The following is a 24,674-nucleotide window of genomic DNA, read 5'->3' on the forward strand; positions in this document are numbered from 1 at the left end:
ATTGATAGTGTATTAACCTTGACAGTAAAATCATGGAAGGCTGTATTGAAGTCATGAAGTGGAACATAGTTCATTGTAAATAATACATAAGACTGAAGTAGAAAATGGAATTTATGTGATTAATGATGCAGTCTACAACCTTATGATGCAGTAATCAAGGGTTTGATGCTGAAATCTGGAATCCTGAAACTTCTCACCTAATGACACTCAGATAGTTTGTAAAATTAAGTTCAGATAAGCCACACAAACAATAATGGACACCACCAACCTGATTGAAATTCTAGGGTCATGAGTTGCATCACATTGTAGAGTGGCAGTGGTTCCCTTAATAACAGTGCTGTCTTCAGGAGGGCGAACAATAAAAGTGCGATCTGAAAAGAACAGAAGCCACTGTTCAGGTAAAATTGCAGACTTTTATCTTGTCTTTCTCAAAAGGCAATGAATGAGTTATTTGTCACTCAGGGCAAGAAGCTCTCTTTCACTCTGGCAATGGGAGTTTGAGAGCATGAAGCTTTCTGTATGGCATATGGAAAGTTGCCCAGTAGTTAAATCTAACAGGCAGGACACTCTTACGACTACTTTATGTGGATCTCTCTCTCCCCCCCACCCCCAAATCTAATTTAACTATGTAAAGGTGAGGTCCTAAGTATGTGATGAAGAGACTTCAGAGAAGCAGCAGAGGACACGAGCATGAGCAATTTTTAGTTAATCTGCAGGCAGTGCTTTGAATATGAAAAGTGCTAGAGGAGTACTAAATGTTATTTGTTGTCTTTGCTGCAACCAGTTACTGGCAATCCCAAAGTCATAAAGTACCAAGAACATCTATGGTGCCATATAAGTCAACAATAATATATTGTTGTTCAGGAGCCCAGTCATGCTATTTGGAGTCAAAAACCATGCAAGGAAAGAAGATACTCTAAAAATTATTCAGAAACAGGAAAATGTAAATGGCACCTTATCCCATCAAGCCTATGCAATGAGGGTAGAAGAAGAGCAGTTTCAAGGAGCATGAATGTTCCTCATAAGCAGGGGCGGCTCTACCAATTTTGCCGCCCCAAGCAGTCACTGCTGAATTGCTGCCGCTGCAACAGCGGCGGAGCAGCTGCCAAATTGCTGCCGTGCCGGGAAGAGCGGCGGAGCGGCTGCCCAAAAGCCGCCGCAGCAGGAAGAGTGGCGGAGCTGCCGCCAAATTGCTGCCGCGGGACACGGACTGCCGCCCCATTCTGAATACCACCCCAAGCACCTGCTTGGAAAGCTGGTGCCTGGAGCTGGCCCGGCTCATAAGAAAGAGGTGTTTTCCCAAATATTGCAAAACTATCTTCATTCAAACACCTCTGGAGACACAGAACATAATAATTGCTTGTAACTATAGCAACTAGATCAAATGTGAAAGATCTCTATTATGCTCAGCAAAGAGGTGGTGGCAGCTCATATCATCAGCTGAAATAGGTAGACAGAAAAGTGTGGAAGATGGATGGATAAAAGGAATGCAGTCCCAAATTCCAGTAGAGATGATAACCCGTAACAAATGAGAAATCACAGGTGTACAAGAGATGACCACCTGAATCAGATCTGTACAAGTAGAGATATCATACTATTATAGACAACCTGGGTGAGGCAATATCTTATACTGGACCAACTTCCGTTGGTGAGGGAGAGAAGCTTTCGAGTTTACACAAAGAAGAAAACCTCTGTGTATGCTCAAAAGCTTGTCTCTCTCACCAACATATCTCATCCACCTTGTCTCTCTAATAGTCTAGGACCAAACACAGCTACAACAACATTGCAATCATCATGCACTATGTCTAATATTACTAACACTGTTATTACTTGACTTTAGCAAAGCTTTTGATACGGACTCCCACAGTATTCTTGCCAGCAAGTTAAAGAAGTATGGGCTAGATGAATGGACTATACGGTGGATAGAAAGCTAGCTAGATCATCGGGCTCAAACGGTAGTGATCAATGGCTAGTTGGCATCTGGTATCAAGCGGAGTGCCCCAAGGGTCGGTCCTGGGGCCGGTTTTGTTCAATATTTTCATTAATGATCTGGAGAATAGCATGGATTGCACCCTCAGCAAGTTTGCAGATGACACTAAACTGGGAGGAGTGGTAGATACGCTGGAGGGTAGGGATAGGATACAGAGGGACCTAGACAAATTAGAGGATTGGGCCAAAAGAAATCTGATGAGGTTCAACAAGGATAAGTGCAGAGTCCTGCACTTAGAACGGAAGAATCCCATGTAGTGCTACAGACTAGGGACCAAGTGGCTAGGCAGCAGTTCTGCAGAAAAGGACCTAGGGGTTAAAGTGGATGAGAAGCTGGATTTGAGTCAACAGTGTGCCCTTGTTGCCAAGAAGACTAATGGCATTTTGGGATGTATAAGTAGGGGCATTGCCAGCAGATCGAGGGATGTGATCATTCCCCTCTATTTGGCATTGGTGAGGCCTCATCTGGAGTACTGTGTTCAGTTTTGGGCCACACACTATAAGAAGGATGTGGAAAATGTGGAAAGAGTCCAGCGGAGAGCAACAAAAATTATTAGGGGGCTGGAACACATTATGAGGAGAGGCTGAGGGAACTGGGATTGTTTAGTCTGCAGAAGAGAAGAATGAGGGGGGATTTGATAACTGCTTTCAGCTACCTGAAAGGGGGTTCCAAAGAGGATGGATCTAGACTGTTCTCAGTGGTAGCAGATGACAGAACAAGGAGTAATGGTCTCAAGTTGCGGTGGGGGAGGTTTAGGTTGGATATTAGGAAAAACTTTTTCACTAGGAGGGTGGTGAAGCACTGGAATGCGTTACCTAGGGAGGTGGTGGAATCTCCATCCTTTGAGGTTTTTAAGGTCAGGCTTGACAAAACCCTGGCTGGGATGATTTAGCTGGGGTTTGGTCTTGCTTTGAGCAGGGGGTTGGACTAGGTGACCTCCTAAGGTCCCTTCCAACCCTGATATTCTATGAGTCTATGAACACCATGTACTATGTCAGTATTATTTCTGTTGTACCTGTGTAAGATTGTTAGCTCTGTAATGGAGTTCTCATTGCTGTACATGTAGTGTGTAGTTATATTCAATCATAAAAGTTCAGCAAGAGAGAAAAAATGAACAGGGACCCTATCTATTACAGGTATTTGCTCCATCGAGAAATGAATTATAATGGAGACCCCCTGCTGTGCGCCATTAAATACATCTGAATACCAAGCAATACACATCCTAATACTTAAACCATATGCATAATCAGTAATATCAATATGACATCCATATATGACAAGTGTGTCTTACATTACATTTACTGCCAGTATATTCCACAGATATGCTCAAGATCATAAGGTGGAATGTTTACATTCTTTTGGGAATGAATAGATGTAAAATGTGCACCATCCGCCCCAAAGATAATCAGTCCCCAAGCTGCACTTCGAAGAGAGGGAAGGAGAGGAGAGCAATATACTTTTTATAAAAAGGATTTTTATTCTTAACTCAGGATTTTTTTTTCTGCTGTTAACGGCAACATGTTAACCCTTCCTTTTTTTAACTTGTAGCTTGGATTTCCCAGAGTGGGATTGTATCTCAGCTCCCGTACACCAGGAGAAACTCACGTGAAGTCAATGGGTCAGACTCTGTAGATCAGCTAAGGGGTTACTCAGTACAAATCCAGGTAGTGGTGGAGGGCAAGCCAAACCTGAGTCTGATTGGTACCAGGCTGATCCCTAAATCAATTTAGAGCATCTGAAGCCTGATGTATTTTGCACTGGCTGTCAACAACTGTCAGAGGGAACTATATAAGCAAGGGATCACTTATGACCTCATGGTCACACACCCTGTGGCAGCCGTCAGGGAGCTGGTGGCACAGAAGCTATGAGGGCCGTTCTATACCATCTGAAGGTTCCTTTAGGTAGGGGGAATCCAGAAGTGGCCAGCTCTGTCAGCTTTAGGGCTGCTTTTCACTGCCAGAGAATCAGCGCCAATGAAATTACACCAGTGTAAAACCTGTGTACGTGAGATCATACTCACACTAATTCTTTATTAAATTTCAGTTTCTTTCACAAAAACATCCTGAATAGCTATCCAAATATACAAAATTTATATCCATCCTATCAAATTATCCTTTTTGTGAAAGATTTCTTTAAATAGACACATTATTCCTATTAATTTATACAAGTTTTTCTATAAAATGGAACTGCATAATAGTTTGACAATTTCCTGAGTGCACACCAAAAACCGATTAATCCTTGATTAATGTTAGATTTAAAATAAAGCATTATCCTTACTCCAGACAGTCAGGATAGAGAAAGCATTCAGGGCTCCTTCAGAGTTGACTGCATAGCAGGTATAATTGCCAGCATCCTGGAGGAAGACGGGAGAAATCTGGAGCCCACCAGATTCAAGAAGAATGAACCTGGGAATCTGGACAGAGCCACTGGCTAAGATCTGGTTCCCTGAAACATAGGACGACGAAACAGCATGACTCTTGTTATTTGCAATGCATGAATTAAGCGATGAAATTCCAAAAGATTAAGTAACAAAACCACACACGGTGCTTACACTGTCGCGCGTACACACACACACACACACACACACACCCCCTTCTTGCACAGAACAAACTAGAGAAAAGTGAGAAGTGCATGCTGAATGGACTCTCCCAAAGTATTCGAAAGGAGAACAGAGCAGGAATTCACTATGGTTTCACAACAGAATAAGTGTTTACCTCTTTTCCATGTTATGGCTGGTTTTGGAGCCCCGGTAACCTCACAGCTTAATACTGCAGTCATCCCTTCTGTAACAGTAGTGTCCATTGGAGGTCGGGTAAATGTTGGTGTAATATCTGTAATCAAAAAAGTAAAAAAATTCATTGGATCATCTATCAAAACAATCCCTAAACTACCATCCTGGAGTGGTTTGCTTCCACTTTTATAGAGCCGATCGTGGAGAAGGACATGACACTAATAAATAAAAACCCTTCAGCAGTGACTGTAACCTTTCATTGTTCATCTCCTAGGAATGATCTAACACAGTTTATTACCTAAACGGAAAATAAAATCTATCAGTGCTTGTATAAGTACAAGCAAGAGATCTTAATGATAAAAGTGGAAAGTTGTAAAATTAGTGTTTTGGGGAATACAGAAATCTAGATAAACAAAACTATTGGCTTTCATCTTCATAATACAGAGTTCTTTAAGATGAAAAGTAACTTGAGAATGACATTAACTTTCAAAGTTAAATGTCAGCCAAAAATAGTTAGAATCTGATTCTCATTCAATACATTGTCTAAGTTTTTTCTTTCTTATTTTCCCCCAGGTGCACTTTATTACATTTTTTTACTGCCGCTTCCCACATAGATATCGAACTGTTGCAGATCTGTTTTCTAAAGCCCAAAGAATTCTGGTCAGTACTTGTATATTGTCCTTGAACTTAAAAAAAGCTCATTACATTGGCAACCATGGAATTTTCCCAACAAATAAGATGACAGAGTGATTCAATAACTAAAACATTTAACTTGGTTTTTACTGTTGAAAAATATGTTTTACTTCGAACTTCTGACTTTATGTGTGTTTTTCCCCCCATGCAAAATATACCTAAAGTCTCATCCTACACAATCATAAAACAGTAGCATGAATTATATAAAGCATTAGAATAGGAAAACTCAACCATAGAACTAAAAGGAAGAGAGAGAGACCCCAATTCACCCCCCCCCAATTTTTTTTAAAATGTAGCAATAAGGGCCTGATCCAAAACACATTGACGGCAATAAGAGTCTTTCCATAGACTTCAGTGTGCTTTGGATCAGGCCACAATGAGTGCATTAGCTCTAGAACACTTACAAGGTTATGGAAGTGCAGGTGTTGCCTCTATAGATTTAATTCAATCAATCTGAATCAATCCACTGCACCCACAAAGCTGTCCAGAAGACTATACAAATGATTGTGGCCCTTCAATCAATTATCTGAAATGGGAACATTGCTCTCATTAATCATTACCATAGTTCCTTACTCACTGGTTACATCCAGGTAGGTGTGAGTCTGTATTTCTCCAGCTTTATTACTGGCAAAACACTGAAAGATTCCGGAGTCATCAGGATGCAGTCCCTGGATCTGCAGCCCCCCATTCGTTAGCACTTTGTAACGAGGATTTTGTAGCTCGTTGATAGGAACAGAGTCCTTATACCAGGCTAGAGTGGGAACGGGAATGCCTACATATCGAACAAAACCAATTCACTATTATTCTTTGCAGATCACTGAATATTCTGTACAATCAAAGTACGCAGCAATGCTATATTCAAATATCTGAGCGCAAAATTGAGCCCAGTGTAGCCTAACTTGCCCCACCCAAATAGATATAGATATAGTACAAAAGCACTGTTTGATCAATGGTAAATACAGGTCATGTTATCAACGGCAATAATATACTGTAGAAAGCGTGATGACAAAAACAGCAAATAATCATAGAGTGTTGAGATAACCCTATCATGTTTTCTTCCTCATAATCATACTTCACACCACACTTCAGGATAAATGTTTTAAAACAAAATCCTGTAAATGTAAACCATAGCAACGCTTGTGACATAGAAATTCCTATAGTGTAGTTTCATCCTGAATAAAAATCTTATATGCCGCTACAGTGAAATTGTCAAAATTAAAAGAAAATGACAAATTACAAATTAGCAATGAAATGTTGAAGTGACTGTAATAGGTATTTTAATTCTTAATTTAACCATCCTTTTCATGATAACTGGCAGTATATCTTTAAGCGATAATGTACAAACAGTATTCAGTAAGACTGTTTTAAAATTTTTATTTTGATTCATTTTCTGCTTCACCCGTGGTTGAAACATTTGTGCATTAATGCAAACCAAAGTGTAAACAGAAATCCTACCTTAAAAATAACACCTCCTACTGCGTATTTCTCTTTTCTTGCATGCACATTTATATAGAAATACTGGCAAGGGTTTTCACTTATGCTATAGCTACTTCGCACCAGTCTGCTGCACAAAAGTGGCTGTAAATTCAGCAGATCGGGCCACTGGGGGATTTCCCCTTCCTAGTGGAGTTATCCAGTGGTGTAGGGTAGCCATAGAAGCTCCTATGCCACTTCCAGCATGATCCCTGCATTGTCCTCCCACTCCAGCAGTCCCTGGCTCTTCCTCTTCTTTCCCGGCTGTAAAGTTGCTTTACTTTATGATGGAACTGGATGACCCCAAGATTGGGAGGGCATAAATGCTCAAACTACATTGGCCCACCCCTAGTCTCCACCACAAGCTGTGTTGAGCTTATGGGCACAATTGGAACTCAGCCCAGAATCTGAACCACTGACTGATTCTAAGGTAAGAGTCACTGTCTCCTGGTGTGGTCTTTGGATGTGTCTCCACTTCTCCTGACTGACCCTCCTTAGTTTGTTCTCAGTCAGGTCAGTTCCTGGACCTTCACCACCAGTTAATTCTATCAGTCCTTCAATTTTAGGCCTTGCAATTGCCTGGCTGTTTTCTTAGAGGCGGCATTGTCATCTCTTTGCTACCCCCCAGATCTTTCTGCCTCCTCTTCTAGCTCTTCACTCTCCTCTTTATAGCAGGCCTTGTTTTCTCTATTGGTTGCAGCTGTGGGGGCCTGCCTCCATGACTGGCAGCTCTGGTAGCTGCATGGGGGTATGATCAGGCTGTTTGCTTTAAACAGGAGAGACTCTCCTCCCTGCAACTCTCCCATCTATACTCAGTATGGGGTTTGTAGACCACATTACAGTCCATGTCTGTCATCCATCTGTCTACCTTATACATCTCTAACGCACCAATCACAATAATATCTAGGCAACTGAATTAGTCAATGGGAACTGAAGTTGCCTGATTTTCACAGGTGTTGAGCAATCTCTGTGTCTCACATTTGTAAAGTGGGGATAGTAGTTACCTACATCACCAGGCAGCTGTGAGGTTTAATTCCTTAATGAGTGAAATTCACTCTAGTGAAAGACTTTTGCCTCATTTAAGCCCTTAGGATGGGGCCCAAGTGATGCATAGAGCCTTGAGCAGACAGTGAATTTCACCCTAATGTTAACAGACTTTGAAATCCCTAGATGGGAGGCACTATGGAAGAGCACAATATTACCATTATTTTGAAAATCCCAAAGTTACTAATATGACATGTCAATTCGTATCTCCTTTCAATTTTACTAATCCTCTGGGTGTGGACAAAGTTATATTTACCCAAATAAAAATGTACAAAAAATAAGAAAAAGAAAAAGAATATTTGTTTCATCCTAATGTTGTTTATACAAACATGCATCCATTGCCAAAATCACCCCTGAAGCTGATAATCATCTCAGAAAGAAATCCACTGTACAAGGTGTGTGGTGTTTGATATGAATAGATGCTCTGTACCACCATGCAACAGGCACAATTTCAATTTCATACAACAGCCCATATACAAAATTAGTATAAACTCTAATGTTCAGAATTCTCAGTGTGTGTGTTATTCATCTTTTGAAAATCCCCATGGCAAATACAAATTATCACTGAGTAATGAAGAAACAGAATGGAATAGTCCTCCTGATATGAAAGAGGCTGGAAATGATTTCAAGTTTAAATAATAACAATTCCTTTTTCCCACACATTAAATTTGATGGGCATTCAGATAATGAAACCTGGCATTCAGTACTTTGACCCCTACCTTTAACATTAGAATCATTCCTCAAATCCCCTCCCACTAACAAAAAAAATCCTACTCCTATAATCATTGTGAAATACACCTTTCCATCACTACCTCAGATGACAAACTGAATATTACCATCTCTTTATTTCCTGTGTTTCAGACGTGGATACGTTCCCCTACCCCACAGTTATGAATCTTATCTCATATGGATAAACAAGGATCTTATCTAAGCATTTAGGAGCCTGTCAATAGCATTCACTTGGGCTTTTAGTGATCTTCTTAAAGACAACTGCCTCTAAAATTGTACAAAATTCCCTTTTTTCATTTTGCAATGAAAATTTTAAAAATAGAAAAAACAATTATGAATTTTGTCTTTATTTCTCCCTGAGCCTTCCTAACAGAAAATCTAGAGAAGGAAACATTTTAAAGATCTTTATTCCTCCATGTAACCATTTTGCCAACCCTTAGTCCTACCTTGCTGTTTGAGGGGATGCAGTGTGATCTAAAGACTCATAAAATAAAATTATCATAATACTTGGCATTTATAGAGTGCCATACATTTTCCAAAGCACTTCTGCCAAGATTAGAAAATTAATCTAATGGTTAGAGAGGAGACTGGGAGCCAGAAAAGTTGGACATTATTCCTGGCTTTACCACTCACTATATGACTTTGGGCAAGTAACTTAACCGCTCTGTGGCTCAGTTTCCCCACCTGTAAATAGGGCTAACAATCTTTAACTATCTTATAGCCATGTTCTGAATTTTAGCAATTGTACGTGATTTGAGAACATGAATTAAAGACTAGAGAAGTTTAAATTATTATTTTTGTTATTTATTTTTTATAGCACCAGCATCTCCCAGTGGGCTGCTGATGTGTCCCACAAGTATCCTTCCATCTACTTGTCTACACAGGAAGAACTGTTGTCTAATTAACCGCACTCCCATGACACCACCAATGAGGCCTGCAGCTCCATACTTTCTATAAGTAAATAAGGAACAGGATAAAAAAAGTGCATTGAAAATGTACAAAACATCAAGAGATATACACCACAGCCTGGTTACAGTATAGTTGGATATACTGAAACTCCATTTATGAGGAAGTAAAAAGCTAGTCTGTGCAGGTTGCAATTTTATTTATAGTTAATCGCTACTTATACTGTGAAATTAATCTGTCTCTCACACTCACAGTGTGCAAAGGCTGAGTGCAGAGACCTCCACAGGATTGGGAATCTGAGGCACTGAGAGGCTAAATGACTTGCCAAGTTCATAAGTCAATTCAGTGACAGAGTCTAACATAATATTCAAGGTTAGAAACTTGCAGTTCACTGTTCTAATCACTAGATTATGATGCTTCCTGTTTTTTAATTAGAGGGCATGCTTCTGCTTCTTTGGAATTGTATCGAAAAAGGCATTTCATTTTAAGTCCAGTTGTAAGTATTTTGAGGGTTGTTATGGCATTAAAACACCTTCCAATTAAAAACGGAAAGAAAGAGTGCTTCTGTAGAAGTGTAACTACACTTGAACATTACTGCAACTGACATTTCTACTCAGTGTAAAAGCACCATAATTTTCAACAAGGAGGTTTAAGTATTGGAATTATTGATTGTTTCTCGGCGTCCCAAGTTATGAGTCCCAAAGCCATTGTTTTACCTCAGTTAATTTACTGGCTCGAGACCCTAATCTTTTTTAGCCAACTACAATTGTAGAAAGTATCCTAAAGCAAGGAACATGAAGAGAAGGAGCAGGGGCTATTTTGCCCAGCAGACAAGCAGCATTAATGTTGTTACCCAGCTCTTATACCAAAATTCCACTTACTTGTATCACACGTACAAAACAAAACTAAAAGAACAGCCCAATTTTCTAAAGGCGAAGGGGCAGCTCCTCAACTGCTGTAAATGGTCATAGCTGACTGAAATCTACCCCAAAATGTTAGGAATTGGTATTGGGTGCCTTGTTCAACAGAGGGTGCATTTATTTTTTCCAAGCTTGTACTCATTTTAAGCAGCTTCATATACTTTATGTACTGCGCACTCACCCATTGCCTGACATAAGAGGTCCACTGTTTTCTCCACCTCAGCCAAAATTCGACTCTCAGGCTCAGCAGTGAAATAGGGTGGCTCTTTAGAACAGAAAGGAAATAAACAACAAAATGAAAACTGAAGTTGATTTAAAGAATTTAATATAGTTTCCTCGCAAATGCTGTATTTAATATAGTATAATACAAATTGCCTAGTTCATCTCCTGTTTGGGGATCATGGGAGGGCTTTTTGTTGTTTTTTGCTATGATGAATATGAATTTCAAAGATAGCTGAGCCAATGCCAATTTAAATTTAGGGTTTCACACCACAAATTAATACTCAGTGCAGGGGCTACTTTTCATTTTATAGGTTTGAATCATGGAATGTTTTAATTCTCTGTTTAGAAGGGCCACCCCAAGAGGTTCATAAAGGTTTATATTTACAGCATAATATTTTATAGAATAGTTTGCTTCAGTATCTAAGCTAAACACCAGCTTCTCACAAAGTAATGAAGCATGTCAAATAAAGTACCATACCATGTCAGTGACCCTATATCAGAAAGTAAGCACAGTATATTAAAAAATAACCCTAACAGTTTTATTTGTTGAAAGCAAACAGATGTAATGCTTTAATTGAACATGCAGTAATAACCAACAAAACGGACAGTTTATCATTAGGACTAAACAAAAGACATTATAGGTTGCATTAAACAAAGACTAGACATGGGGGATTGTAGAACACACTGTCATGTAACTACTTAATCTATGCAGGATGAAATTTCAGGAGTATTGTGTCAAAGTACCACAGGCATTAAGGTTGCAGTGATTATCATGGTAACTAAAAACTGTCATACTCTACTCAATGTGATTATCATCTGAGTACTGTTTTCAGAAGCATTTTATTTGATTATAACTACAATTCTATCATAGCATAACTAAGCACAAACACCATGCACTGACTGCCTCTTAAAAGAGTGGAAAATACAGAAAAAAAGGATATGATTTGTCATGCATTTTCCTCTCAAAGAATACAAATATATTTGAGAAAAAGTGTAGTGGGTTAAAGACGGCCCAAGGTAGCTTTAGGCTGTCTACATCTCAACCCCACCCCAACAACATATAAATAATTCCACGGTCCAGACTTGCACACTTAGTACTAACTAAATGGCATGACTTGTTTTCATAAATAGAATAAAATCATACAACAATCTCAATGTATATTACATTACAATATTAATTAACTATTCCTCACAGTACCTCTGGTGGTATACTAAGTGTTGTTACACTCATTTTGCAGAGACGTTAAGTGACATGCTCATACCCACACATCAAGTCAGTAAAAGAGCCACTGTTAGAACTCAGGACTCCAATCCCCCCTCCTCTGCTCCAACCACTAGAAAATGTTCTCTCCAATGTAGAGAAGTGGCATTCTTCTTAGGATCCATTACAGAAGTTACATTTCTATATTCCTTTTAAACAAAGTCAAAAAATCAGTTTTCAAAGTCTGTGCAGAGATTGAGGGGGCAAAGATGTGAAATTGTCTAGAAATCTACAAGGCAAAACCAATAAATTGAACTGTCCAAGTGATTTCTTACATTTTAATAATATAAATGTGTAAACCTTATTGATCCTGAATGCCCAGCTATACGACTACTGATAACACACATAATAAGATGTTATATATTGCATATGAAGTCTCGTTCATTACTCTAAACCACAAATTGAAAAGCTAAACATAAAACCAAAACTCATTGTAGGATCACAGTGCAGGTCATAGATGTCATGATTCAAGTTGCTGAGCACTCTCTTTGCAATCCAGCAAAAGAACATGTTTAACTTTAAACACAAGAGTACCACAGTTGCAAACTCTTGTGACTTTTTTGCAAATTTTGTTACATTTGGTCCCAACTCCTGCAATTAAGTTATTACATAAGAATCTCAACTTTCACTTAAAGAAAAAAAGAGTAAGTTTCTAGTCCTCATGGTTGTGGAGGAAAGCTTAAAAATGTGAAGTCTGAAGGCTCAAAACGCAGAAGACAAATAAAAGGAACCCAGAATTTATTTGTTTGACTTTAAAATTATGAAATGTTATCTGATGATTTCTGAAGGTCTGATGCATGATATTTGAATGATCTGGGCTGGCAATATTAAAGTAGTTCATTGGCTTAATCGGGACTACTCACATCGTTTAAAATAAAACGTTTTTAAGTGCTTTGCGAGACCAAGGATAGAGTGCTTAATACCTTGGACAACTGAACCAACAATAAGCAGCCAAAAACCCTACATAACATATCAGTGCAATTGCTACCAACTCACACTGAATCATTTACATGTGTTTTTAGGCATACTTAAATGATTTTTAGTACTATACAAAGTACTATAGCTTTACAGCCTTGGAGAGTGAACTCTGCTTATCTACAGAACCAGGTATAGCATGGAAAACGATAATTTGGGCCCCAATCCTTTGAAATAGTGAAGTAGGTGCTTAGTGGCTTTGCTGGGCTGGGGCCTTAGCCTCCTTGCCAGTGCAATGCAAGTTCCAGCTGCTAACTGCCAACATAACAACCAGTTATGATGGTGTTTTGTTTGGGGTTTTGTGGTGGTGTTTTGTTTTGTTTTGTTTTTTTGGTGACACAAATGTGTTCACTGAGACTAATAGCTATCAGATGGTAATAGATCTAGAACCAAATTCAAACTGGTAACCTAAAAGGAAAAAATTCTATTTCCCTCTGAAATGGGCTTTTTTGAGTGTCATGAATTAGTATATGCCTGTATGTATCTATATCAAAGTACAACCTCCATTTTGTTTCATGAATACTATTTTGATTGTAAAACTGCATTGTGCCTTCCCTGTTGTCTTTTTTGCCTCCATCCTGAACTGGGATTCATAAAGGCACTGACAGAGGGCAATTCAAAGTAATCAGATTGTTAACCTGACGCATCTTGTCCTGTTCAAATAGAAGCTCCCTTGGAGAATGAGTGAGCTACTGCCCAGATAAACCTTTTCTTCCAAGTGAGATCCCATGATGAAGGACTTGAAATCAATTATGGTAGTTACCTGACAAACTTTATAAAAGAAGGGCTCTCTCTCACCAGCCATTTTGGGAGGAGAGACCAGAAACAAAAGCAGATTAAGACTGGGCAGAAGATGAAGGAAGAAAGGAGGGTTCCAGGGCCCTGAAAAGATTCTGACCAAATCCCAAAGAGCTTTTGGGAGTGGTGAGGAAACTGAGGCAGGGGTTTTCATGCAGACCTCGTTTTTCCCTATATCTGTGTATCTCTTGTTCTGCCTAATATTAAAGGGTGTGTTTAAAAATTCCTTTGAAGAGTTGGTGTCACTTGTTGATACAGTCACATAACCATGGAAGAGGAAAACAATAAATTAGAGGGTCCACCCACAGCTTTGGAGGAACTCTGACAGCATGTGACAGCCACTGGGGAGGCTTGGGAGCTGGCTCTAGTTTCAGGGTCAAGGCAACTAGACCACAGGGTCCCCAGTGCCAAGAGTGGTGTTGACACAGGATCTGCATCTGGAATGTGTGCCTAGACGCCCAGTGTGATGTTGCACTCCATAATGCTTTATAGAAATATGCTTATGCGTGTAAATATGACATAACTGGAATATGTTTTATGCTAGATACGCCATGTAACATATCTTTGCAAAGGTTATGTTCTACTGCATGTATTCATCCTATTCATATGCATGTATCGTTTTTATATCTGAAGTTATGAGCATTGGCTCTATGCTTGTATTTAAAGTGTTTGCTGTAGAAAGTACCTAAGGCAGATTTGGTCAACATAGTGTGAAGGGGTTATTCAAGTAAATGGAAGTACTTGGCTAACAACGGATCTTGATAGATGCATCTGAGCTTTCCTGGGAATGTTCGGGCTAACATGTGGGCAATGGCTCCGCCTGTAGAGAACTAAGTCATGCATGGACATGTGACTTGCCCATGTGACTCCAAAACTCCATCTTGTAGCGGTGATTCTACACAGGGGGAGAGAGCAGTTTCTACCCACAAGAGAGAGACTGTATAAGTCCCTGGAAATCCCTCCATTTTGTCTTCAGCTGGCTCAAGAGAGAGCCTCTCCACCCCAAAGGATGCCTGAAAGAAACTGCAACAAAGGACAGTAACTACAGGGGTGTGAGTGATTGCTGGACCCAGACTAGGTGGGAGTCTAGTCTGTAAAAGAAGGTTATTGGAACATCTCTGAGGGTGAGATTTACCTGCATTTAGTTTCTTACTGTATTAGGCTTAGACTTGTGTGTTTTATTTTATTTTGCTTGGTAACTTACTTTGTTCTGTCTGTTATTACTTGGAACCACTTAAATCCTACTTTTTAATATTTAATAAAATCACTTTTTACTTGTTAACTAACCCAGAGCAAGTAATTAATCCCTAGTGGAGCAAACAGCTGTGCATCTCTCTATCAATGTTATAGAGGGCAAACAATTTATGAGTTTACCCTGTATAGGCTTTATACAGAGTAAAACGGATTTATTTGGGGTGTGGATCCATCCCATTGGGAACTGGATATCTGCATGTTGGAGACAGGAGCACTTCTTAAGCTGTTGTCAGTTAAGCCTGCAGCTTTTGGGGGACGTGGTTCAGACCTGGGTCTATGTTTGTAGCAGGCTAGTGTGTCTGGCACAACCAGGCAGGGCTCTGAAGTTCCAAGCTGCCAGGGAAAATGGGCTTAGAGGTAGTCCCAGTACATCAGGTGGCAGTCCCAAGGGGGGGTTTCTGTGACCCAACCCGTCTCACCCAGAACCAGTAAACAGGGCCTGAACTCTGCCCAGCCCCAGCAAGCTAAGCATATGTAGGACCCAAGGTTTGGGTCCAGTACAACAGCCTGATGAGCCTCAGCCAGGGGGAGCGCATCCAGGGTAGTTACAATGACGTTTCATTGCGTCAAATAATATTCTACAGTAGTATCCTGTATTTCTCTATGAATCTATTACATATTTAGAGGGTAGAGATTAATGACTGGTTTAAATCACACAATATGTGAATTTGAGCATTTGTCATATTAGGGAAAAATGAGGTGGGGAAATGTGTGGTGAAATTATAATGCCCACCCAACTACACATTGTGATACCAGGAGACCCAGAAACACAAATTTCAAGAGGATGGCAGTGATATCTTGGGATCAGGCCAACTGTCTGATTTACATTCACTATAGAATCAGAAGTAAGAGGTGAAAGAGACACAATGAATCATCAGGTTCACCCTCCTGACAGTGCAGGGTGATGTTTAACAAGAAAGGGTAGATTAGATATTAGACCAGAAGAACAGATACTATAGTTGTACAGATACTGGGTCTATCTTAAAGGGCCAAGAACAAGCAAAAGGAAGAAGGGATATCTGAATATAAATAGGTAGTTTTAATAGTTGTTGAGGCTTTTTATGTACTGTTGACATTATTCTGTAAACAGTCTCCCCACAATCCCCTTGGGAGCCTGCAAAATCTGATACTATTCAAACCTCTCCCACATAGAGAGTTACATGGAGAATGATTTTAAAATTCTAAAGATAACAGTCAGCATCCATTACACACCCTTCAAGCTGCATCTGAGATGTGTGACCTAAACTAAGATCCATGCATGGAAGTCAGAAAGAGCAGAAAAAGCCCCAAAGGTTCCACCGCAAGCCAATACTCCATATCAGTCAGAAATTCAGCCCTGCATATTTGAGTGGAAACTTTGGAATCTATCTCCATTATTAATGTAAACTAAATTAGTCACTGAACATCCTGTAAGGAAGATGGGACTGGCGGCTTTAAAGTAACTTAGAGTACAAAGTGTGAAGGTGGATAAGAATCTGTCCATCTTGGGAGTAGAACCATCTCATACACCCAGTGGTGAGCTGGAGCCGGTTCACACCAGTTCGCACGAACCAGTTGTTAAATTTTTCAGCCGCTTGAGAACCGGTTGTTAAAGGGGTGGGCAAACTCCTGTCCTGCCCATCCCACCCAAGCTCTCGGCTCCCCTGACTCCTGACCTGCCCGTCCCGCCCAACCTCTCGGCTCCTCTGACTCCTGTCCTGACATTCCTGCCCAAGCTCTCGGCTCCCCCTGTGAATTTGTACTCACCTGGCGGCACTGCACGCCTTTGGCGGCATTTCGGCAGCAGGCCCTTCACTTGTTCTGGGCCTTCGGCGGCACTTCCGCGGCAGGTCCTTCAGTGCCGCCGAAGACCCAGAGCGAGTGAAGAACCTGCCACCGAAGTGCCGCCGAAGACCCGGAGCGATTGAAGGAACCGGATCTTCAGCTTCTGGCAGCTCATCACTGCATACACCCATGTCTATACACAAATGTTGATAACAGTTTCCTGGAACCAGGACTTTTCTTTGTCTGAAATCAATCACAGAATTGTTATAAACCTACACAGACTACCTCCAGGTAGTTGATAATGTGGTTTGGAGAATATGAATCTCAGGAAAAATCCCTTACCATGTTAGCAACAATTGTCTTCAAGCATGGTTGTAACTAGCACACTTTTGTCCCCAGAGTGGGGAGAACCTAATATCTTCTTATGTGATTGCATTTTTAATGTATGACAGACACCTGAATAAATCAAATAAATACACATCTGAAAGATCTTTGTAAAAAAATTAAAATAAAGAAGGGAGAAAGGTACCAACCACAGAATAAATCTAATGAAATAATGAAGCAAAAAAGATTCTTAAAAGGCTGACACATGGATTCTAAATACAGCTCAACAGTCTGCGAAGCCCAGGAACAACTCAGGTCTACTCTTTCCAGATGCTTTAGGTAATCTCCCCAAAGATTTTCTCTTTCTGCGCCCCTGAACTCAAGTCTGGGCAAGTCAAGTGGCTTTTATATTCAAGGTAACTCCCAGAATTCCCTGCCTTGAAAGGGCCATGTATTGTATTTTTATTTCCTCTATGAAAAAACAGAATCCTTAACTAAAATTCCCTCCTCTGGTTTCTAGGCTTGGTTTGTGGTGTCCTTGCTTCTTACTTTGAGGGGCAGTCATGATGGGCCACCTACCTGTGTCTGGCAACCAAACTGTAGTTCATCTCAGCTTCCAACCAGGTCAGCCCTCTGTAGTAACTTTATAATTGTTTTCAGATTGGCCTCCGAATCCTGTGGACTCGCAATGCTGTACCCTTGGTGCCTGATAAAACTCCATGCTGCCTTCACAAAAGGGGAAAGGCCTAGACGTCTCTCCCATCTTTTGTTCCGTATTGCCCCCTAGGATCTTATTCTTGGAAATAAACATACCCAGCTAGGATACAAAAGCTCTCTCAAGGGAAAACAAAGAAGGAAAAGAAAAATAAAAGAAAGAAAATGCTGGCCAATGCTTCCAGCTACGGAAAGAATACTGAAGAAAGATTAATCTTCCATCATGCAATTTTCCTCTGTTCCATCATATTTTCTTCAATTCCCTTATACTTGGCACAAAATTTTATACTGCTACTCTGTCCCAAAAGACCATTCTGATGTCTTTGTATTGCTGCTTCTCTCTCTCTCTCTCTCATTTTGTTCAGATTTTGTTTTCAATCTCTCTCTGCTTTAAAGCACAATCATTTTCATTTTCCATACTTTCTCAGTCCTGGAATTCATAATCTCCCATAGAAAAAGTCAGTTTAAAAATAACTGTTAAAGTAATTTGAAGAACTGGAGCAAAAGATTTTTAAAAATTAGCTCAGTTTTTAAATGAGTCTGGTCATGAGCAGACTCTTTCAATAACTTAATCTTCAGATGGTTAGTGGTAAAACAAATGTGCTTTTATCTAGTCTGCAACAAATCTTCCCCAAACTGTTACTCTGCCAACTGAGGAACATGCTACCCTTTAAAAAATTTCTAACATCTGCAGCTAATAAAACCAGAGTTTGGAACGGCCTCAGTTTATCTTTGCTGAAATAATATGAAGATGTCAGAAGGAGCGTTTCCACCTTCACTGGAAAATGGCAGCGTAGCAAGAGGCTAGCAGGCTTTATACTTGTGAATGCACTGTTCTAATACACTATGTATTCAGATTTTGCAAATTCTATGTGTGATTTTAATATACAACTCAAGTGTACTTTAAAAAAAAACATTCTTGCAGGTTCTACTGGGGTTTAAATTGACCACAAGTCCTTCAGCATTGGATTCTTTTGGCTTCTATTAAAAGTCGGCAGGAACTAGAGATGCTCAGTACCTCTGGAACGGGCTCTTAGTTGCATGACATATTGATTGGGGAATGGAAGGAATCATGTGTTTTATAACATTTTGTCTATTTTAAATCTGTTTAATGTTCTTGATATCTTTTCCTTGTTGCTGTTCAATATGGTAATTGCAGGATCTACCTAGCCAGGTATGCATCCATCCAGTACTTATATGGCTCTCATCACTACATCGTCTGAGCATGTGCATTTGATATATCATAATAACTAAAAAATAAAAACTGTTCAATTAACACAATTTTTTGTTGTAAGCATGAGATTGCTCATTAAATTAATTCCATATTATCCTGCCCAGAAGTGCAGCTCTTGATGTGATGTGGTATCAATTTGTGCATTCTACAAATATTTTATACATGTAAATAGACAGGCATACTTGAATCCCTGTAATTGCTACTAAAACAGATTTTAATAATGTAAGTGATTGGGAAACACCTCGAAAGAAAGCTCAGAGAAAGAATATGCCATTAGCAGAAGGAGCCTCTGCTGTTTGAGTCTTGTCTCCAGTTTCCTCCAGAATCCATTCCCTTGCTAATTAAACAGTTGCTCTGTTCCATTTTGGAACTCTGAGGTTGAACAGTTCTTCATGAATTAACTACTAATCCCTTGATTCTGCTTCCTGTTTGGAATTAGACATCCATCCTGCTGTTCAAGAAACTCATAAATAAAGAAACGTAGCAGGTAATGCTGACACATTGAGTAAACACCTGCAACTAGAGTGTCTTGTTCCATCAGGACAAAATAAAAGTAATTGGTAACCAATTTGTTTCTGCTTTCTTTCATCTGTTTGTTCATATCTATGGCTCTTTTCATAACTTCATTCCCTGACGGCCCCCTAATACTGGGCTAGAAATAAATAAAACATCTAACAAGAAGAGAGTAGACATGCTCCTAATCAAAGGTGGCATCACCATTTTACTATGAGCCCCCAGTGATTTTTTTTCTCAGTTTTAGTTTAACTATATTTAAGTACCTTTTACACTGAGAGGCTGCTTTAAGTATTACAGTAGGCAGGATCTGACAGCATAGCAGCAAAATTAAACTAGTCACAATAAAATCTTATGAATAAAAAAGGGCTTAAATCAAAATCATAAATAAATGAATTGTGTCCCTGCTCCTTAAAGGCTGCAAGGTAATAATTGTAAGAAATTGAATACAGAGGAAAGAAGCTGGAACTAAAGTTCATACAGGAGGATCTAAATATAAAGGGAAAGAGTGCTGCAAAATGAAACTGGAACACATCTTGCTAGAGGAAGGAGCTGTTTCTCATCTTACATAAAGTGCCTTAAAGCACTTTTACAGAATGAAGCCTATATGCGAGAGTCTTACAATATAACATTTTCCATTTAAACTATAATGTGCAACAAGTACTATATGTATCAATTCTGATCAACATCAACAGCCAGGGTGTCATTAACAAAGCAATAATCTACCTATCTAGGATACTTGTATGGCTGTCATTTGTCCTGATATCTGATAAAGAATCAAATTAGATCCAGAGTCTGAAATCAGCACTGGCTTGTAATTCAAAAGCTTCTCTTTTCTTTTCCTTTTAAGAAATCCCACCAAGCTTGGTAAAGTGTCCAATGTGCTCAACAAAAAAAACCTGATGCTAGGAGAGACTTTCATTTAGTCACCAACATTTAGAAAAGCTCCATATTTAAAGGATTGGAGCAAAACCACTGTATTATTACAGTATGCATTCTCTTATCAAGCCAGACACAATTCTGCATTTCTTTAGTTGTTTCCCCAATGAGCATCCCTACACCTCGATTTGCAAGATCTTTATTTCCTCTGAATTGTAACCAGACTGCTCCTGCCTAATCCATTCAATAAAGCCACAGGTTTAGTGATTGAGCCTTCACAATATCTTCCAAAGTGATGGATAATGGATATTGTTGAGGCCTGATCCTCCCAGGTGTTTAGGCCCTCCTGTGTGGTAATGAGCTCCCCCACTGGAGTCAGTGGGAGTTTAGCACCTAGAGCAGCTTCAAAGATTGAGCCACGATTAATTAGTCAAGGGCCACATGGGCAACCCCAGCTGGAGAAAGCTTAATTTACACACACACATGTTGCTAATTAGTAAAAACTGGAAAGGAAACATAAAAAAGTCCATGATAAATTCATGGGCATTTAGTAAGCTGCTATAGTTTAAAAGTTTAGCCTGAATGTAACAATGCAGTTTAAGTATTAGAGCCCAGAGACTAGCAGAGACATGCAGTGCTTAATTTGTGCCAGGGCTGAGCCCCATCACCTCTAGGCTTGGTAGTTCATAGCCCCAGCACAACTGGGCTTGCTACGTCAGTTATGAATGTAAAAAAATTGCTTGAGCCCCAGCACCTCTTTCATTACAAATTAAGCACTGAAGACATGGCTTGTTACACTGAAGTTCAACTTTCGTCTTTCTCTCTCTCATGTGACATCGGCCAGCACATGTGCCTGGGAATGTCCTTCACCCTGGGACTAGAATTTGCAAAGGGCAATATACAAAAGCTCTCCTAAAAGATCCTCTTGCAAAAACAGCAACATGACATGTTAAAGCAAGAAGTAAGCAAGTTGGAAGTTAATCAGGATTTAATGTAGCTAAAAGCCGAGATGTGGAAGCTGCATGATAAGGATTTTAGTACTGGGTTTCCCCAGCTTCACGATTACATTTAAGTTTGAAAGGGTATTCAGAGTCACATCAATGCTTAAAAAAAGTATGTTTAATTAATTTATATTCATGGAGACGAACAGCAGAATTAATTTGGAAGAAAATCCCAGTTCACCTTGTTTGTCCCATTCACTGAGGAGAGGTTCAGATGTAAGGTTGATGAAATATTAAAATATCAATTCTATTTCCTATTATACCTGAGTCCAAACTCTGCTTTACTATAAAAGAGACTGCTTTCAGAATTACCCATTATAGAGAGGAAGGCCTTTGCTCTTGCTGGCTCAACAGTGCTGTCTTTCAACTCTGCCTCACAGAAGTACATCCCAATATCAGCAGTGGTTGGATTGGTGATAGTAAGACGTCTCTCAAAACTGTTAACCCCACTGCTTATTTTTATTCCATTTCTCTTCCAGGTCATGCTCAGTTTCTCAACAGGTCTGTGGGAGTAAAAAACATTCAGATTATCACCAAGAATACACAGAGAATATAACTCACCTAACTCTCCCAATATCCCTGGCAGATTGATCGACACTTAAAAATAAATTCAGACATAACTCTGAGGTCTTAACAATCACTCATCAAGGGTACAGACTGCTCAAGTACTACTGAACAAAGATGGCTAGTTATTATAGAATTGGAACTTAAGCGCTAATGATTTGATTTGTCTAAGCAAACAGCATTAAAAATAAATACTACTATGGGACTCAGCTACATGGGCGAGGCTTTCATTATAGCACAGTTACAGAGGTAGCACTAACTGTACCAAGAACATCTCTGACTTCAGAGGGAGAGGAAATCAGCTGGACCTCTTATCATCCAAAGGCCCCAGCCCTTTACCTCTCTTAGGATTCAAGCCTACTCCCAACACTCAATTGGCTTTAACAGGTACAATTTCTATCCTTTAGTGAGATTCCTAACCTACACTCTACATTATGGTATGTACAAAAAGTTAATTGTAAAAACTGTAAGCTGAGAACAGCTGTAACAGGTAACTGCAGTACTCTGCCTTGTCCCCCATTTTATCTACATGGGGTGAGGAAAATACGAGGATCCCCTTCATAATTTAGTGTAGAATATTAATCTATAACTGTCATAGGATTAACCACTAACATTATGGACACCTGTTACAAAGTGTTTGCTGATGGGCCAATGTCACATTTCTACCTTCTCATTTTTACTCTGTTGCAGCATAAATAAAGGTGGGAAATTAATTATGTCGAGTTTCTTATTTTCCCAGAAATAATCTATGTGTTAAACAAGTAATATGGATTCCTTATCAGTCGTGCAAAGCAAGCTGTGTGCTATATTCTGCTTATTACAACCATGAAATTAAAAAAAAAAGAGGTTCTCACTCCATTTTTAGCAGAGGACAGTTCCTTATTATTACTACTACTATATTTACAATACCTTGCATTGGCCACACATTCCAGTGTGATTTCACTGCTCCCTGCTACCACACTGGTGTTGCGTGGAGGGACTACAATGACAGGAGCCATGGTGTCAGACACATTGCTGGCATCTACAAAGGGTAGAAAAAAAACCTTGTGAAAACACTGTACTTTTGCAAACAGCAATGACTTAAACATTCCAGGAAAGGATCTCAGAAAATGACACAGCTGCAAATTTCACTCTTATAGATTCACAGATTCATAGATACTAAGGTCAGAAGGGACCATTATGATCATCTAGTCTGACCTCCTGCACAACGCAGGCCACAGAATCTCACCCACCCACTCCTGCGAAAAACCTCACCTATGTCTGAGCTATTGAAGTCCTCAAATCGTGGTTTAAAGACTTCAAGGAGCAGAGACTCCTCCAGCAAGTGACCCATGCCCCATGCTACAGAGTTGTAATCTCCTCATTAGAAGGAGATCTTCAATATGGTCATTTTCATTTACTTTCATTATACTGTACAAACACACACTTTCAAAATGCCCTGCTGACAATAATTCAAAACACATAACTCACAAGGACTACTCTCAAATATAAAGCAAACAAATTAAGCATCCTAAAGGTTTTCAACTGCTGAGCACTTATTTTTATCAAACCCTCACTGACTTATATTTTTAAGACCTTTTCATGTTTTGTTTAATCTTACAACTTCTTTACCATTTTAAAAGAGCCTGCCAGTCTTGCATTAGTTCTTTAAAAAGATTTTGTACACCAGGGAACAAATATAAAATTAACAAAGGAACATATCACAGCAACTTCAATCCATTTTTTCTTATCAGAGAAGTAAATAACCCAAATCTGCTTCTCTTTTGTGAGGCATCAAACTGTAAATAATTTAGCTTATGCAACAGTCAATAGACACTAGAAAAATGATAAAAGGCTGGTGCCTTACTTGTTTCATTTTAAAATTTTCTGTACATGCATTTAATAAGTGAATTAAAATGCCGAAGTATTATTGCCTTGCTTCTAGCTATTCATTTGGAGGGGAGGAAAGGGTGGGAGGGTATCTTGAATAAGAGAATAATGAAAGATTTCCAAAAATAAAGACTTCAATAAAGGAATTATAGAGAAAATAAATGAAAATGCATCTAAACTGAGGCAAATCCAAACTGGCTCATCAAATGCTTTATGCTAAGGAGGCTTACCAATGCAAAATCCATCATTATGGGTAATGGCAATGGGAAACCGGCAAATAAAAGGTACCAAACTCTGCTGTCTCTGACACAATGATATAGCCACAAAGAGCGGAAAATGGAAAGAAATTTCAGTGTTGATCTAGGTTTCAGAGTAACAGCTGTGTTAGTCTGTATTTGCAAAAAGAAAAGGAGTACTTGTGGCACCTTAGAGACTAACCAATTTATTTGAGCATAAGCTTTCGTGAGCTACATATCTAGTGCTTCAAAAAATCTTTGATTCTCTCCTTCACATTTTGGACGGAACAGGCCTTTTAGTAGACCCATAGACATTTAAAATGGGGGTGGGTGGATGAGAAGAGAAGAAAGCAGCATTTTGCAAAACAAATATTCTAAATCTCACAGTGACAAGATTTTTACTCTTTAACACATTCTCAGCCGACAGTGGAAGGCACAGGATGAGAGAAGAAAGCATGTCGTTCCACCTCAGGCCCCAGAAGTACTTAAGTCCATCCCCGTTCACAACAGCACTTAAGCAAGTGTTCAACTTTGGGCCTGTGCCAAAGTGGCATCCTCAGCAGAGGTGCTTTCCTGAAGT

At 39.5% G+C, this 24,674-nt stretch overlaps 1 protein-coding gene across 1 annotated transcript in view; it reads right to left on the minus strand.

The window, feature by feature from the left end:
• SDK1 (sidekick cell adhesion molecule 1) overlaps nucleotides 1-24,674 on the minus strand; it is a 655,892-nt gene that overhangs the window by 187,799 nt on the left and 443,419 nt on the right. Inside the window, exons 7-13 of the mRNA XM_074965177.1 lie at nucleotides 22,899-23,010; nucleotides 21,738-21,928; nucleotides 10,668-10,751; nucleotides 5,992-6,186; nucleotides 4,705-4,821; nucleotides 4,268-4,435; nucleotides 269-371 (exon numbers count right to left, since the gene is read on the minus strand). Coding sequence (XP_074821278.1) covers nucleotides 269-371; nucleotides 4,268-4,435; nucleotides 4,705-4,821; nucleotides 5,992-6,186; nucleotides 10,668-10,751; nucleotides 21,738-21,928; nucleotides 22,899-23,010 — 970 coding nt within the window. The remainder of the gene's footprint in view (nucleotides 1-268; nucleotides 372-4,267; nucleotides 4,436-4,704; nucleotides 4,822-5,991; nucleotides 6,187-10,667; nucleotides 10,752-21,737; nucleotides 21,929-22,898; nucleotides 23,011-24,674) is intronic.

The sequence above is a fragment of the Natator depressus genome, chromosome 10, assembly GCF_965152275.1.
Source record: "Natator depressus isolate rNatDep1 chromosome 10, rNatDep2.hap1, whole genome shotgun sequence".
NCBI lineage: Eukaryota > Metazoa > Chordata > Testudines > Cheloniidae > Natator > Natator depressus.